At 51.5% G+C, this 12,546-nt stretch overlaps 1 protein-coding gene across 1 annotated transcript in view; it reads right to left on the minus strand.

Moving 5' to 3' along the window:
• The window catches only part of ANKRD33B (ankyrin repeat domain 33B), a 72,045-nt gene that overhangs the window by 20,403 nt on the left and 39,096 nt on the right, over window positions 1–12,546 (minus strand). The window contains exon 2 of the mRNA XM_080804772.1: window positions 5,523–5,652. Coding sequence (XP_080660898.1) covers window positions 5,523–5,652 — 130 coding nt within the window. The remainder of the gene's footprint in view (window positions 1–5,522; window positions 5,653–12,546) is intronic.

A 12,546-nucleotide genomic window follows, 5' to 3' on the forward strand; every position in this document is an offset into this window, starting at 1 on the left:
TGCAGGCTTAGAGTCTCAGGTGCACTAAGGGACCTGACGCTAAGGACTAAGGACGCTCATGTGTCTGGGGGTGTCTGGCACCCCCAGACACAAATGACTTCGCGACAGCACTGTCCCTAACAGGCTAATTCGGAAACCCGGAACGCACCCCTCTCCACGTTGGGGAGGCTGGAATCCGTGTGCTTCGGCTCACCTCGGTGGCCCTCGGATAGGAAGTAACCGCTCGGTAAATATTTGTTTCCGAAGAGGATTTTGCACAGAAGGGATGAGTCACGGTTTACCAAACCGCCTCGCCGTTACGGGACACAGGGGACGAGGCCACGAGCACACGAGCACACCCCGGCACGTGCTGCGGGAAGAACAAGGTAAGTCTTGCGTCCCCAGGGGATTAGAAAAGATCTCCTAAGGTCAGAATCTTTACAGAACCACCCACGTGCGTGTAACTAAAAAGCACAGGTGCACACAAGTGTGTCTGACAGGGAGAGAGCTCTAGGAGTGTCGGTGGCTGGGGGGGGGGCGTTTTGTGGGATGGAGAATGTGAGAGAGGGGACTGCGACCTTTTTCTCAAAAAAATACTTCTGCGGCGCTTTTTCTTACCGTAAGCACACACCCCTAGACGCCTTTTTGGAATTAAGAAGCCATTCGGTAAGTAAAACTGGTTATGGAGTTGGATTAAAATGGGACACAACCTGGGCGCCTGGTGGCTCAGTCATTGGGCATCTACCTCTGGCTCAGGTCATGATCCTAGGGTCCTGGGATCGAGCCCCCCGCATCGGGCTCCCAGCTCACTCAGTGGAAGGCCTGGTTCTCCCTCTCCCACTCCCTCTGCTTATGTTCCCTCCCTCGCTATGTCTCTCTCTGTCAAATAAATAAAATCTTTTAAAAAAATTCTTTTTTTAAATGAGACACGACCATCTCTTGGCTATAGCCCAAACAGCCTCTTTCCTCCACGGCGGGTAGCGGCGCAAACAGATCCTCCACGGGTCTCCTTCCTTCTCACCTTCCTGATGGCTCTGTGTCCCACGGACGTCTCAAGGGCTGCGCGACTTCCCCAGCCACCCCACTGGTATGAGAGCCTCCCAGGCTCCAGTTCTCAAAGCGGGATCCCCAGACCAGCGGCATGGGCATCGCTGGGGGCATGGGCGGGAGCTTGTAGAGATGCGCGTTCCCAGGTCCCTCCGTAGACCTGTTCAATCTGAAACTTGGGGGGGGGGGGGTGGGGACAGAGCTGGGCAATCCCTGTCTGAACCAAATCTGCATCAAAACACAGATTAGCCACCCCCAGCTGATGCCAATGCTCACAGTGAGGGGCCAGCCCTGGAACGTCCTGTCACCACCTTCAGAAACAAATTAGGGGTGCCCGGGTGGCTCAGTGGGTTAAAGCCTCTGCCTTTGGCTCAGGTCATGATCTCAGGGTCCTGGGATCGAGCACCGCATCGGGCTCTCTGCTCAGCGGGGAAACCTGCTTCCCTCTCACTCTCTGCCTGCCTCTCTGCCTACTTGTGATCTCTCTCTCTGTCAAATAAATAAACTCTTTAAAAAAAAAAAAAAGGAACAAATTAGGGAAAAAATCACTTCTTCCCATTGAAGCAATTAAGACAAACAAGGAAGTGCTTTTTAATCAGATTTTTTCAAGGTAACAAAAAAAAACAAAAACAAAACACCTTACTCCTCCCCACCCATCTCCCCTGAACAATTCAGTTCTACAGCAGGCCTGGGGTGGGCGTCCCAGGGGTCAGAGCCCAGGTGCAGGGAGCGGGCGGCCGGCAGGGAAAAGGGTGCGCCCAGGACCTAGCCAGCCGCAGCCGGAGCTTGAGCCAATCAACAACCAAGCCGAGGATCTGGACCCCAGGAGAACGAGAGAAGTTAAAAACAAGAAAAGAAAATACATTATAATGATACACATTTTTCGAAGAGGGAAGAGAACCCCCGTACCCATCAAATCAACAACGGTTACCTCCGGACAACAGAACGGAAGACCCTGGGGCCAAGGAGCTAAGTGATTTTCACGCTGAACTTGACTGGCTTTCTGTGTTTAACTTCGGTTGCTTATGTGGTTTTCTTCAGAACATTGTGTATTACATTTTATAATCAACTTAGCAGACCAGCAGCGGTGCCAAGTAGAGAAAGTGCCCGGGGCAGCCACCCTCCCACACGACCCAGCCTGGGTCACAGCCCGGACACTTCCCCGCAACACCCCGACGTGTGGGGCCCAGAGAATGACACACACGCCAGCCACGGTGATCCTAATGGTCTGACCACGCTACAGGCTCCCAGGCGACCACAGGGATGGAGCAGGGATGGGAGCTGCTGGGCTGCCCTCAGTCGTGAGCTTCTCCCTCTGCACCGCTGGCCCCGGGGCCCTGGGTCCAGAGGGCACCTGCTGCTTCTCCCTCTGCAGGGTCTCTCTCTGACCCCGAGAGGAGCTATGTCAGCTGTAACTTAAAGTACATCAATTCCGGAAAATCACAGCCCCCGTGGAAGGATGAGTGTTAGGAACGAACCTCCGGATCCCCGCCAGTTCCTCTGTTGAGCCCTCAACCCCCTGTGACTGTGTCTGGAGACGGGGCCTTTGGGGAGGTGACAAAGGTTAAAGATGATCACTAGGATCCAGGAGCCCTGACCCAAGAGGACAGGTGTCCTCTGTCTCTCTCCAACAAGGGAGGACACAGCAAGGAGGCGCCCCATGCACGGGAGGAGGGCTCTCACCAGGAACCAAATGCCCTGCATGGCACCTTGACCTTGGAGTCCCAGCCTCCAGAACCGTGAGAAACAGATTTCTCTTGTATAATCCCCCCCGTTTGTGTGATGTTTGTTACATAAACCCGGACACAGAGGCCCCGGGGATGCTTGAGAAGAATAAAGTAAAGGTAATCCGACGAGTGCCACAAAAACACGCTAATGATGTCATGTGCAGAATCTGCCCAGATCTTAGAGTAAAAGGACAGGGGAAATGAGAGAGACGGTGCGGCGTGCGGACGGGGCGACATACACTGGGTCTCAGAGGGAGTCTCGGGAAGAACGAACAAAACAAGGCAGACAGTGTTTCAAAGAGATTAACTGAGATTTCCTAAAAACACTCCGAAGGTAAATCAGAACAAATGCAGAGAGAAGGCGCTGAGACACGACCGTTGGGGCCAGAGGGGAGGCAGCGTTATTTTCAATACCAAGGATGAGGTGGGAGATATTTCCAAGTTTCGGCAAATATCAGGGCCTCAACAAAGATACAAGAGGAGGCTGGACTCGGGCTTCCCCTGCAACACTCAGTGGGGGGGAGGGGGGAGGCAAAGGACCAGTCGCTGATCCTATTATTTCAAATGGGCAAGGTTTCAGAAGGTTCTCTCGTGGGCATTAAACCACAGCCAACACCCTTAACGCACAGAGTTCTGGCAAATCTGTAAGAAAGGAAACCTCGTTTCCTGCACGTTCTCCTGCTGTTCACGTCTAGCCCGTGCCACGGGCCCCGCTCTCCAGCGGCCCCCGAGCCCTCCGCTCTGCACCCCAGCGGCCACAGGAGCCTGGAGCTCCACACCCCCCACCTGCCGCCGAGGCCTCCTAGATGCGCCACATCTCGAAGCCCTGAGCGCCAAACGGAGCCGGCGCTCCTCCACGATCACTGTGCATACACCCCTCGGAATTCGTCATGCCCTGTCCAGATGCTAGAAGCCAGCCCAGAGGCCGCCTCTCTGTCGCCCCCCACATCACACCACTTTCTCCGCCAAGCAGTTCCTACCTCCTCTCTGCCGTGGAAACGGCTTCTGGGTCCCCGAGGGTTATCCAGCCGGTCACCCACACCCAGCCTCACGGCACTCAAAGGCATTCTCTCATGTTGCATCTAAACCCTTGATGATCTGGTCCCTGCCTCCTCTTGGAGCTACCTACCATCCCTCCAAGTCCCACGGAAGCCTCCCGCCACACGGCCCGAGACGAGCCCGGCTCCCTCTTCGCCCCGTGCACTTGGCTGCCTGGGCTGTAGCAGCCTCCCTCCGACTCCTGCGGCGCTCGGTTCGAGTCCCCCGCTTCCCCCCTTCCATGACCCCTGCCCTCCACCAGCAGCCAGCTGGGGCGCTCCTGCCCACGGCCCCCAGGGCCCCCTCCGTCAGAGGCCTAGGAGCTGGGGAATTCCTGGAGGGCAGAGCTGCCCTTCACGGGGGCATCCCCAGTTCCTGGGCCAGTGGAAGACGGTGAACGGGGAGCCCAGGACCACTGAATGTCCCGGCTTTCCTCTCCCACTCGTGCACTTCAGGACATCGTGGATCTCAGCTTTCGAAGCCTGGAGTACCCCACGGAGGCAAAGCTTTGCACCCTAAGACCGATGAGGCAGACGCGTGTTGGCACAGCCTAGCCCCCCCAATTCGGGAGGGTCCCCCACCTCCCCCAGCTTGACTAAAAAGCAGTGTGTACAGACTACTCCCCGTTAACATGACAGGGAGTAAAGCTGCCAGATGCTGGCTTTGCTGGGCTCCCGGGATCAGAGTCACCCCCGTGCCGACTTTGACCCAGGCGCTCGTGATGCCAAACGGGACAGAGAGGTCTCTCTTTGCTGGTGGCAGCAAACACTCTCTTGCCAGAATCAATGTGCGGTACAGTCTGGGGCATCTTCTCCAGCTTCCCAGCCTGGAGTCCAAGAAGCCCAGCTCCCCACGCCATCGCGCGGTGCCCTACATTCCATCAATAAGCAAACACCTCTTCTTCCCAACTCGGCGGGAAACAGCATCTTTGCAGCTGAGAGCCTGACTCATCAAACCGACTGATCTTGCAAGCCAAGAATTTCCAAGGTGGTCAAGTGACAAACCCACCTAACACACCCCAAGGACAAGCGACGTGAGGTCCAGAAGGCACGAGCACAGGCTTGTCTCCAAAAAGTCCGAGGACGGTTCTAGAGGAGGACAGCCACGAGGCGCTCGGCAGTGACGGCAGAAGTTCCACTTCTCGCAGAGACGAACCAGGGCTGAAGGACGCTTCTGGGAGGCTCTCTCCCGAACAGTCCAGTCCCGCCTCGTTACAATGATAGCTCCTGACAAGCAGCTCTTGGCTTTTTTTTACATCCACGGGCAAGTGGAAGGTTACCTTGTAAATACGTCTAGCAGATCCACTAACCATCACTTACAACCGTGTCTATGGGATCTAGTCACTATCGCCAGCAAGGGCGGGAGGCCACCGGCATCTCTCCGCTCCCCATCTCCAAGCACTGGGTAGGGCGCGATGCTCCAGGGGAACGGATGACGAGCCTGGGTTTCTGCGGCAGCTTCACCTTCAAAGACGCTGGGGAGTTATCAGGGCGACATGTGCCCAACAGTGTGCTCTGCACAAACTGCATCGTCCCCAAGGCACAAGGAGAATGTGTCCCCGTCCTGACTGGCCCTTTCCTGCGCTGCTTAGCAGCAGAAGAAAGAGCTGATCAATTCCCGTCTTTACGTTAATTTCACGAGCTGAGTTCAAGGGCAGAGCCCTGCCCCCCACCCACCCCCCACCGCTTGGCAGCTGCCCCCCAGCCTCCAGTAGGCAAAGCCGGGTCTTACCTGCCTGCGCGGCTGTGATTAGGGCCGTGTTCCCCTCGCTGTCCTGCCAGTTGACATCAACGTGGGGGCACTCGGCTAAGACCACCACAGTATCCACAAAGCCGTGGTAGCAGGCGACAATAAGGCCAGTCTAGAAGTGAAGAGGGAAGCGGGTCAGAGGGCCAGAGCCCGAGCATCACCACCGCAGACCCCGCGTGCGCACACTGTCCCCCCGCAGTGGGACACAGAGAACCCCGGGGCCCGGTTCTGGCTAGCGGTTTAACAAGCCAGGCACTTGTTCATTCTCGAGTGTTCTTTGAGGGCTGCCCACGAGAGAGGGCACGACGCCTGGGCAATGTCGGGAAACCGAGATCCCTGCCCTGTACGGTGCGCCTTCTAACGGAGGGGACAGAGCAAACTAGAGACCCACCAGAGTGACGACAGAGCGTGTGAGAAAGGAGACGAGGCTAAGAGAGGCCGTGAGTGCGGGGGCACGTGGCTCAGTCTCCAACAGAGCGCATGGGGTGGGCTCCCTGGGAAGGGGACAGTAGATGAAGACGGGCAGGAGGTGAGGCAGAGCGAGGGCCGTGGGGGGAAGCACCCCTGGGAGGCCCGGGGGCCGGAAGGAGGAAGTCAAGGGGCATCGGAAGCCCAGAGGCCACAGCACAAACCCTGAGACGGGCCGCATTTTGAGCGATCAGTTGTCAGGTGCCCTCATCAAGTCCAGCTGTGGATGGACACGGGGTGTACGAGACCAGTCTGGTTATGGGGAGACCAGTTGGGAGGGATGGTATCATAAAAAATAAATATCTAGTCTTTGTCCCCAGTTCCTGGCACACAGCTCTGAAAACCCTTAGAAAATGCAGTTTTTTACCTGCTCATGAGACGACGCACATGGTGGGAGGGCAGGGTGCTGGGAGCATCAGGACGGAGGCCAGTCTCTAGGAAGACCGACCGCCATGCAAGCAGGAGGTCAGATCTTGCCGCTTCTCTGCACCAACCCCCAACCCCACCTCCAGAGAGGGGAGCAGGGCTGGAGACAGGGTGCAATCACCAACAGCCAACGACTGAATGCTCAGAGCAAATCGTACCCACTTAATGAAAGCTTCACAAACACCCCCGAGGGGGCTTCTGGGTTGGTGCTGAGAGGGGGGGTGCCCCCAGAGAGGGCACACAAGGTCTGCACCCCTTTCCCATACCTCGCCCTGAGCACCTCTTCCGTTTGGCTGTTCTCGGCTTGTGTGCTTGATGATAAACCAGTGACAGTCACCAGTGAAGCGCTTTCCTGAGTTTTGTGAGTTACTCTAGTGAATCATCAAACACAAGGGCAGGGTGGGGTGGGAACCCCCAAATTTGTAGCCAGTTGGATCAGCAGGTGACTCCTGGGTCAAGACTTGCGGGACGGAGCCCCACACCTGTGGGTCTGCATTAACTGGAGAGTTAGGGTCAGAATTCCTGGCATCGCTGGAGACCACTGATGTCAGAGAACTGGAGAACCGGGATGGAAAAACCACACGGATTTGGTGTCAGAAGAAAAAGACATTATAGGGAGAAACGAATTTCTGCTATTTGATCGGCCATCCACTTTCCAGTATTTTGCTGGGGCCACTGAGCTGACTAAACAGTGTGCAACAAAGGAAAATGATCTAAGGGTCCTCACACACATGGATTTGGTGACACGTTAAACTTCAAGACGTGGCCATCCAGAGCTAAGGATCACGTGACACTGAGCACTGCCAGCCGCTCGCACCACCGCACGGGGGACGCGACGCTCACACAGAGCAACTCCACCTTGACCCAGCTCTACGTGGGCCAGCTTTCCAACAAGAATGTCATTTTTCATGGAACAAGGAGGAGGCAGGGGCAATCCCACCTGCTTATCTCAATAAGGTCCTGGTTGCTGTCCCAAAAGAACACTGAATCACAAATATTAGAATTTTTAGTTTTAGAGACGACCACAGATTTTCTTTTTAATACTATCATCCGTTTGGTAGCAAAAGGAATTCCATAATGTTGTGACCGTAGCAAAGCCAATTTCCTATGCCCCAGCTCACGCCTTCTTTGAAATGCGTCATTCTCTCCATAGCGTGAAATGGTTCACAATAACTTAATTTAAAAGAGAAGACAGCACGCGTGAGCCCGGGCTTTTATTGTCTGTGATAACCAGAGTTCACCGCCACCAACTTCTGTGCTCTCCCACCCAACATATCCTCTCACTGACACTGAGAGGTCTGGAAAACCTGTGACTCCACTCAGTAGGCACCAGAATCTCATTTTGGAGGTTTATCTCAAGCGTCCCACAATTTCCTGACTTATAAATAAAGCATGCTGGACACAGTGTAACATCTTGCTTCTTACATAACGACACAAGATGCTCATATTTATTACGGAAAAGAACTCTGAAAACAGAGAAGACAAAAAAATTACCCAGACACAATCTCACAAACACACAGATATACGCACACGCATGCATGCACATTTTTTCAATACCAAATAGGATTACTTGCTCTATGTTTCAATGAGGACTGTATCAGCAACACCTTCGCACATCAACCAAAACACTGGTGTGTCAACATTTCTGCCAGATGTGGACCATTCTATTCTAGAAGGGCAGAATCACAATTTAATGCATCCCTACTCTTGGATGGGGAGATCGATTCCCATTTTTCCCTATTATGAGTAACACCTGTAATGAAAATCCCTAGAACGAAGGCTCTGTGCATCTCATTCCTTATTGTCTCAGGAGACATTCTTAGAAGTAGGATTTCTGGGCTAAAGGAGAGAGGTATTCTGAAAGCCTAGAACACAGCTGTCCTTCAAAAACATCCCAAAGGGCACCCACCTTTGCCCATCTGGCCATCCAATCTTCACTTAAGGACCCTGGGTTAAAAGGAGGAATCTCCATCAGTGGATAATAAAGCGATGCTCCCGGCACTCCTGACGCCTGACGTCGGTTCCACGCTCTCTCGCTATCATGCTCACCTCCGTTCCTTGCTACCACAACCACTGGGAGGGTCCGTTCTGGAACCACAGCCCCTTCTGACCACCTAAGGTAAGACTCCCCAAAACGTGCAGCACACCACTACTGAGAGCAACCTTGGAAATCTCAGCACAACCTTAGGTCGGAAATGAAGACGACCAGGAGAAAAAACAGAAATCTAAATTTGAGAGCTCAGGATACAATGGTACTGGATACCTCTCCTGTCCCAACGGAGGCTGACGTACATTACTATTAAAAACAATAACCTTCATTCCCTATGCTCTGGGGGTCTATTGGCCCCCTCGAACCATGGTCTCCCGAGACAAACCACAACAAGACTCGTCACAATTGCAGATAAATATTAACCACTTGCTAAACTGACAGAAGCCCATTTTCAGATGGCCCCTGAAGCCACATACAGGCTGGTTTTTTTTTTAAGATTTTATTTATTTATTTGACAGACAGAGATCACAAGCAGGCAGAGAGGCAGGCAGAGAGAGAGGAGGAAGCAGACTCCCCGCTGAGCAGAGAGCCCGATACGGGGCTCGATCCCAGGACCCCGGGATCATGACCTGAGCTGAAGGCAGAGGCTTTAACCCACTGAGCCACCCAGGCGCCCCTAGACTGTTTTTTTTAATTACAGAGTATCCATGAAAATAAAATATGATTATTAAGAAAAACTCAGTAAACTGGGGCGCCTGGGTGGCTCAGTGGGTTAAGCCTCTGCCTTCGGCTCAGGTCATGATCCCAGGGTCCTGGGATCGAGCCCCGCATCGGGCTCTCTGCTCAGCGGGAAGACTGCTTCCTCCTCTCTCTCTGTCTGCCTCCCTGCCTGCTTGTGATCTCTGTCAGTCAAATAAATAAAATTAAAAAAAAAAAAAGAAAGAAAAATTCAGTAAACTACCTACAATGGGAAGCTTCTATTTCAACATCAGCTAGAAATTCAAGTCCCTCAAAACACAAGCTTAATTTTTAAGCCTACACACCATAGAAATGTTGGTGCAATTACAACAAAAATAATGAGTTGAGATGTTTCTGCTTAAGAACTGTAAAGGTCTGCACATCAAAAAACAAAAATATACAAACCCAAACCCCATTTCTCTCACAAAGAAAGGAGGATCTAACATCAGGATTTTAACATCATTTACTGTATTGATAGATGAATGAGATGCCGGCAGGAGGAAGAAAGGTCATCAACACACACACACACAAACACACACAAAACCGGAAAATGCACAGGAAACATCTAGATGAATTACACCAAAGTATTAACGTCCTCTGTAAAAGGAATGGGACTAGAGTGTACGTGATGGTTCATTTTAGGTGTCATAATTTTGTGTTGTACCGATATTTGGTCAAACATTATTCTAGATATTTCTGTGAAGGTTTTTTGTTCTGTTTTGTTTTTACAAGACTAAAATTTAAATCAGTATACTGAGTAAAGCAGATTGCTCTCCATGATGTGGGTGGGCCTCATTCCATCAGTTGAAGGCCTGAACAGAATAAAGACAGACCTCCCCTATGCAAGAAGGAATTCTGCTAGGGGACCACCTTTGGACTTGAAGCACAACTCTTCCCTGGGTCTCCAGCCTGCCAGCCCACCCTGCTGATTTTGGATTTGCCAACCCTCCACAACTGTGTGAACCAACTCCTTAACAGAAAAAATCTGTACATGTGTATTATGTCTGTCTCCATAGTTACATATAGTTGTTTTATAGATACATAGAGCTAGACAGAGATACACTTACGTGTGTGCATCTAGCTAAAGACATATGGAGATACATAGACAGAAATATACAGATCCCTAAAGATACACAGACTCTATTGGTCTGTTTCTCTGAAGACTCCTGATTAAGACAAGGTAGGTGGGAAAAGACGCTTTGAAGGAACTGCTTTTTACCCTATATTTCTGTACGGTTCATATTCTTTAAAACAAAGTTATATTTGTGAGGAACTTACATGATTTTAATTCACAGTGAAAAACAAGTGCAAGTAATGATGTTTACATCCATAACACTCTCATTAGGAAATACAATTTTAGGACAACCACTGTAAACAGTGGAGAAGACAACCATCTGTGAGGAGGGAGGAGGGGTGGAGGGCAGAAGCAACCAGGAGCTGACAAACAGCCAAGCGAAGAGACCGGGACACCAAGCAGCTCCTATGAACCCCGAGGCCAAACCCCAAGCCCGCATGGTACAAAAATAGGTATAGTAGTTATCCTGATCAGCCAGAAGGAAAAGGGTATTACCCACATTCTAATGTGAGAAAAAAAACTCCATTGTTCAGAGTACAATTTTTAAAAGTTTGGTACCAAGAGAAGAAACGTGTTACTCCAAAGTCCACTTCTATGCAATACCTTTCTCCGTCCTCCGCAGTACGACCACCGGCAGGAAGCAGGAAATGGTCACATGGCTTTGGGAAAGAACTTAAGAATCTCAGTCCTCTACAATATACGGTATTTCTAGAAGGTGCCAGGAGTTACTGCTAGCATGGGCGTGATCTGTCGGGTCAGGTGTGTTTGGCATAGTTCCAATAATCTTATTTATGATAAGCACCATGATGAGAACGTAAATCACAGGATGGGAATCTGATCTGTGATGGTCACTGCTGAGTCCCCAGCTCTAAGATCAATGCTGAGCTGTGATATATTTATTGAACAAATAAATGAATATGAGCATTTTTAGTAAACAGCTTCTTCCCAAATGGTCAATGGATTTGACCTTTGCACTACCACACTTTGGTAGCAAGGGCATGGCCCGTACCCTCTGGACAGCAGGCCATGTCCACCATCAGCCCTCCACCACCCCCAGCTTGGCCCCAGCACTGGTCCTAACCATTTGGAAGGCAAAAAAAAAAAAAAAAAAAAAAAAAAATCCAGCAACTCCACTCACACTAACATTGCCTGAGTTTGTAGGCTTTAAATAATTCTCACCAAACTATCACTTTATAAAATGTTGCTTTTGTGTTATACACCTTGTAAAACATTTGCAGCTTCTGTGAGGAGACATGTGACTCTGAGAAATGTTTCTGGTCCCCTGAAATAGGCTCACAAGCGGGATGGCTGATGAGGCCAAGGGACCAGCAGGGGAACGTTCAGGAAAACCCATAATCTTGGGAGATGGGTTGTTTGCGAGCCTGGAAGTCTGTCAGACGTTACAAAACACATTCTAGGCGGGCCTTCTAGAATAGAAATCACAGCCAAGTTTTCCTTTGTTAACTTTTAGGAATTGAGTTAAAATCAGGGCCCTAAGAAAAGAATATTCCGCTGCAGGGGTGAGGTTGGAACCCAGGATAAAAATAACCCAGACCACTGGTTGCAGCAAAGACAATGGCATGAGAAGAGGGAGGTCCCTGCCAGGGCCCGGCTCCTGGTTCAGCCCCACTCAGACCGGGGCAAACCCAAGACGGACTCAGATTTTCCACTCTGAGAGTCTCCTGTAAACACGTCTTTACCGTCTAATGAAGCTATTCTCCCAATGAGATTCCAAAGGAAAGGGCATTCTATGAAAGTCTTCCTCTAACGCTGGTTCATTATTTCAACACAGTGCAGGGAGGAGAGTAATGACGCTCCAAGGCCAGCTCCATGGGCAGGAATGCATTCCTCGGGCCTTACACGGGCAGCCCAGGAGGGCCTGTGCACCTGCGAGGTACGGCACCCTCCGCCAGTGCCCTCCTGTAGAAGCCCGACTGCGCTGTTTCTCCATTTATCATTCAACTAAGAAACGGCTGTTTCTCTCGCTCGAGGCAAACCCTTCCCTGCCGTCTTAGGGGAGCCGACTGAACTCAACCACAGAGCCCAGGCAGCAAACCTCCTCTCTGAAGTGTCTCCCTAAGAACTCACATTAGCGTGCAATTTCGATGAGAGGACATCTGTTTTCTTTTAAAGACGGACACTTATTAGACTTCGAGGTGTGATTTTTTTTTAAAGTGTCTTGATCCCAACTACTTCCTGTGATGTGTCATCAGAAGTTTGGAGGGTCAAGAGATGTCCGGGTCCGGCGCAGAGGGGGTGGGGGTGACCACCTGACCAGGAGGCAGGAGCCAAGGGCACCGCCCACTGTA

Source organism: Martes martes, assembly GCF_963455335.1.
Source record: "Martes martes genome assembly, chromosome: 5".
NCBI lineage: Eukaryota > Metazoa > Chordata > Mammalia > Carnivora > Mustelidae > Martes > Martes martes.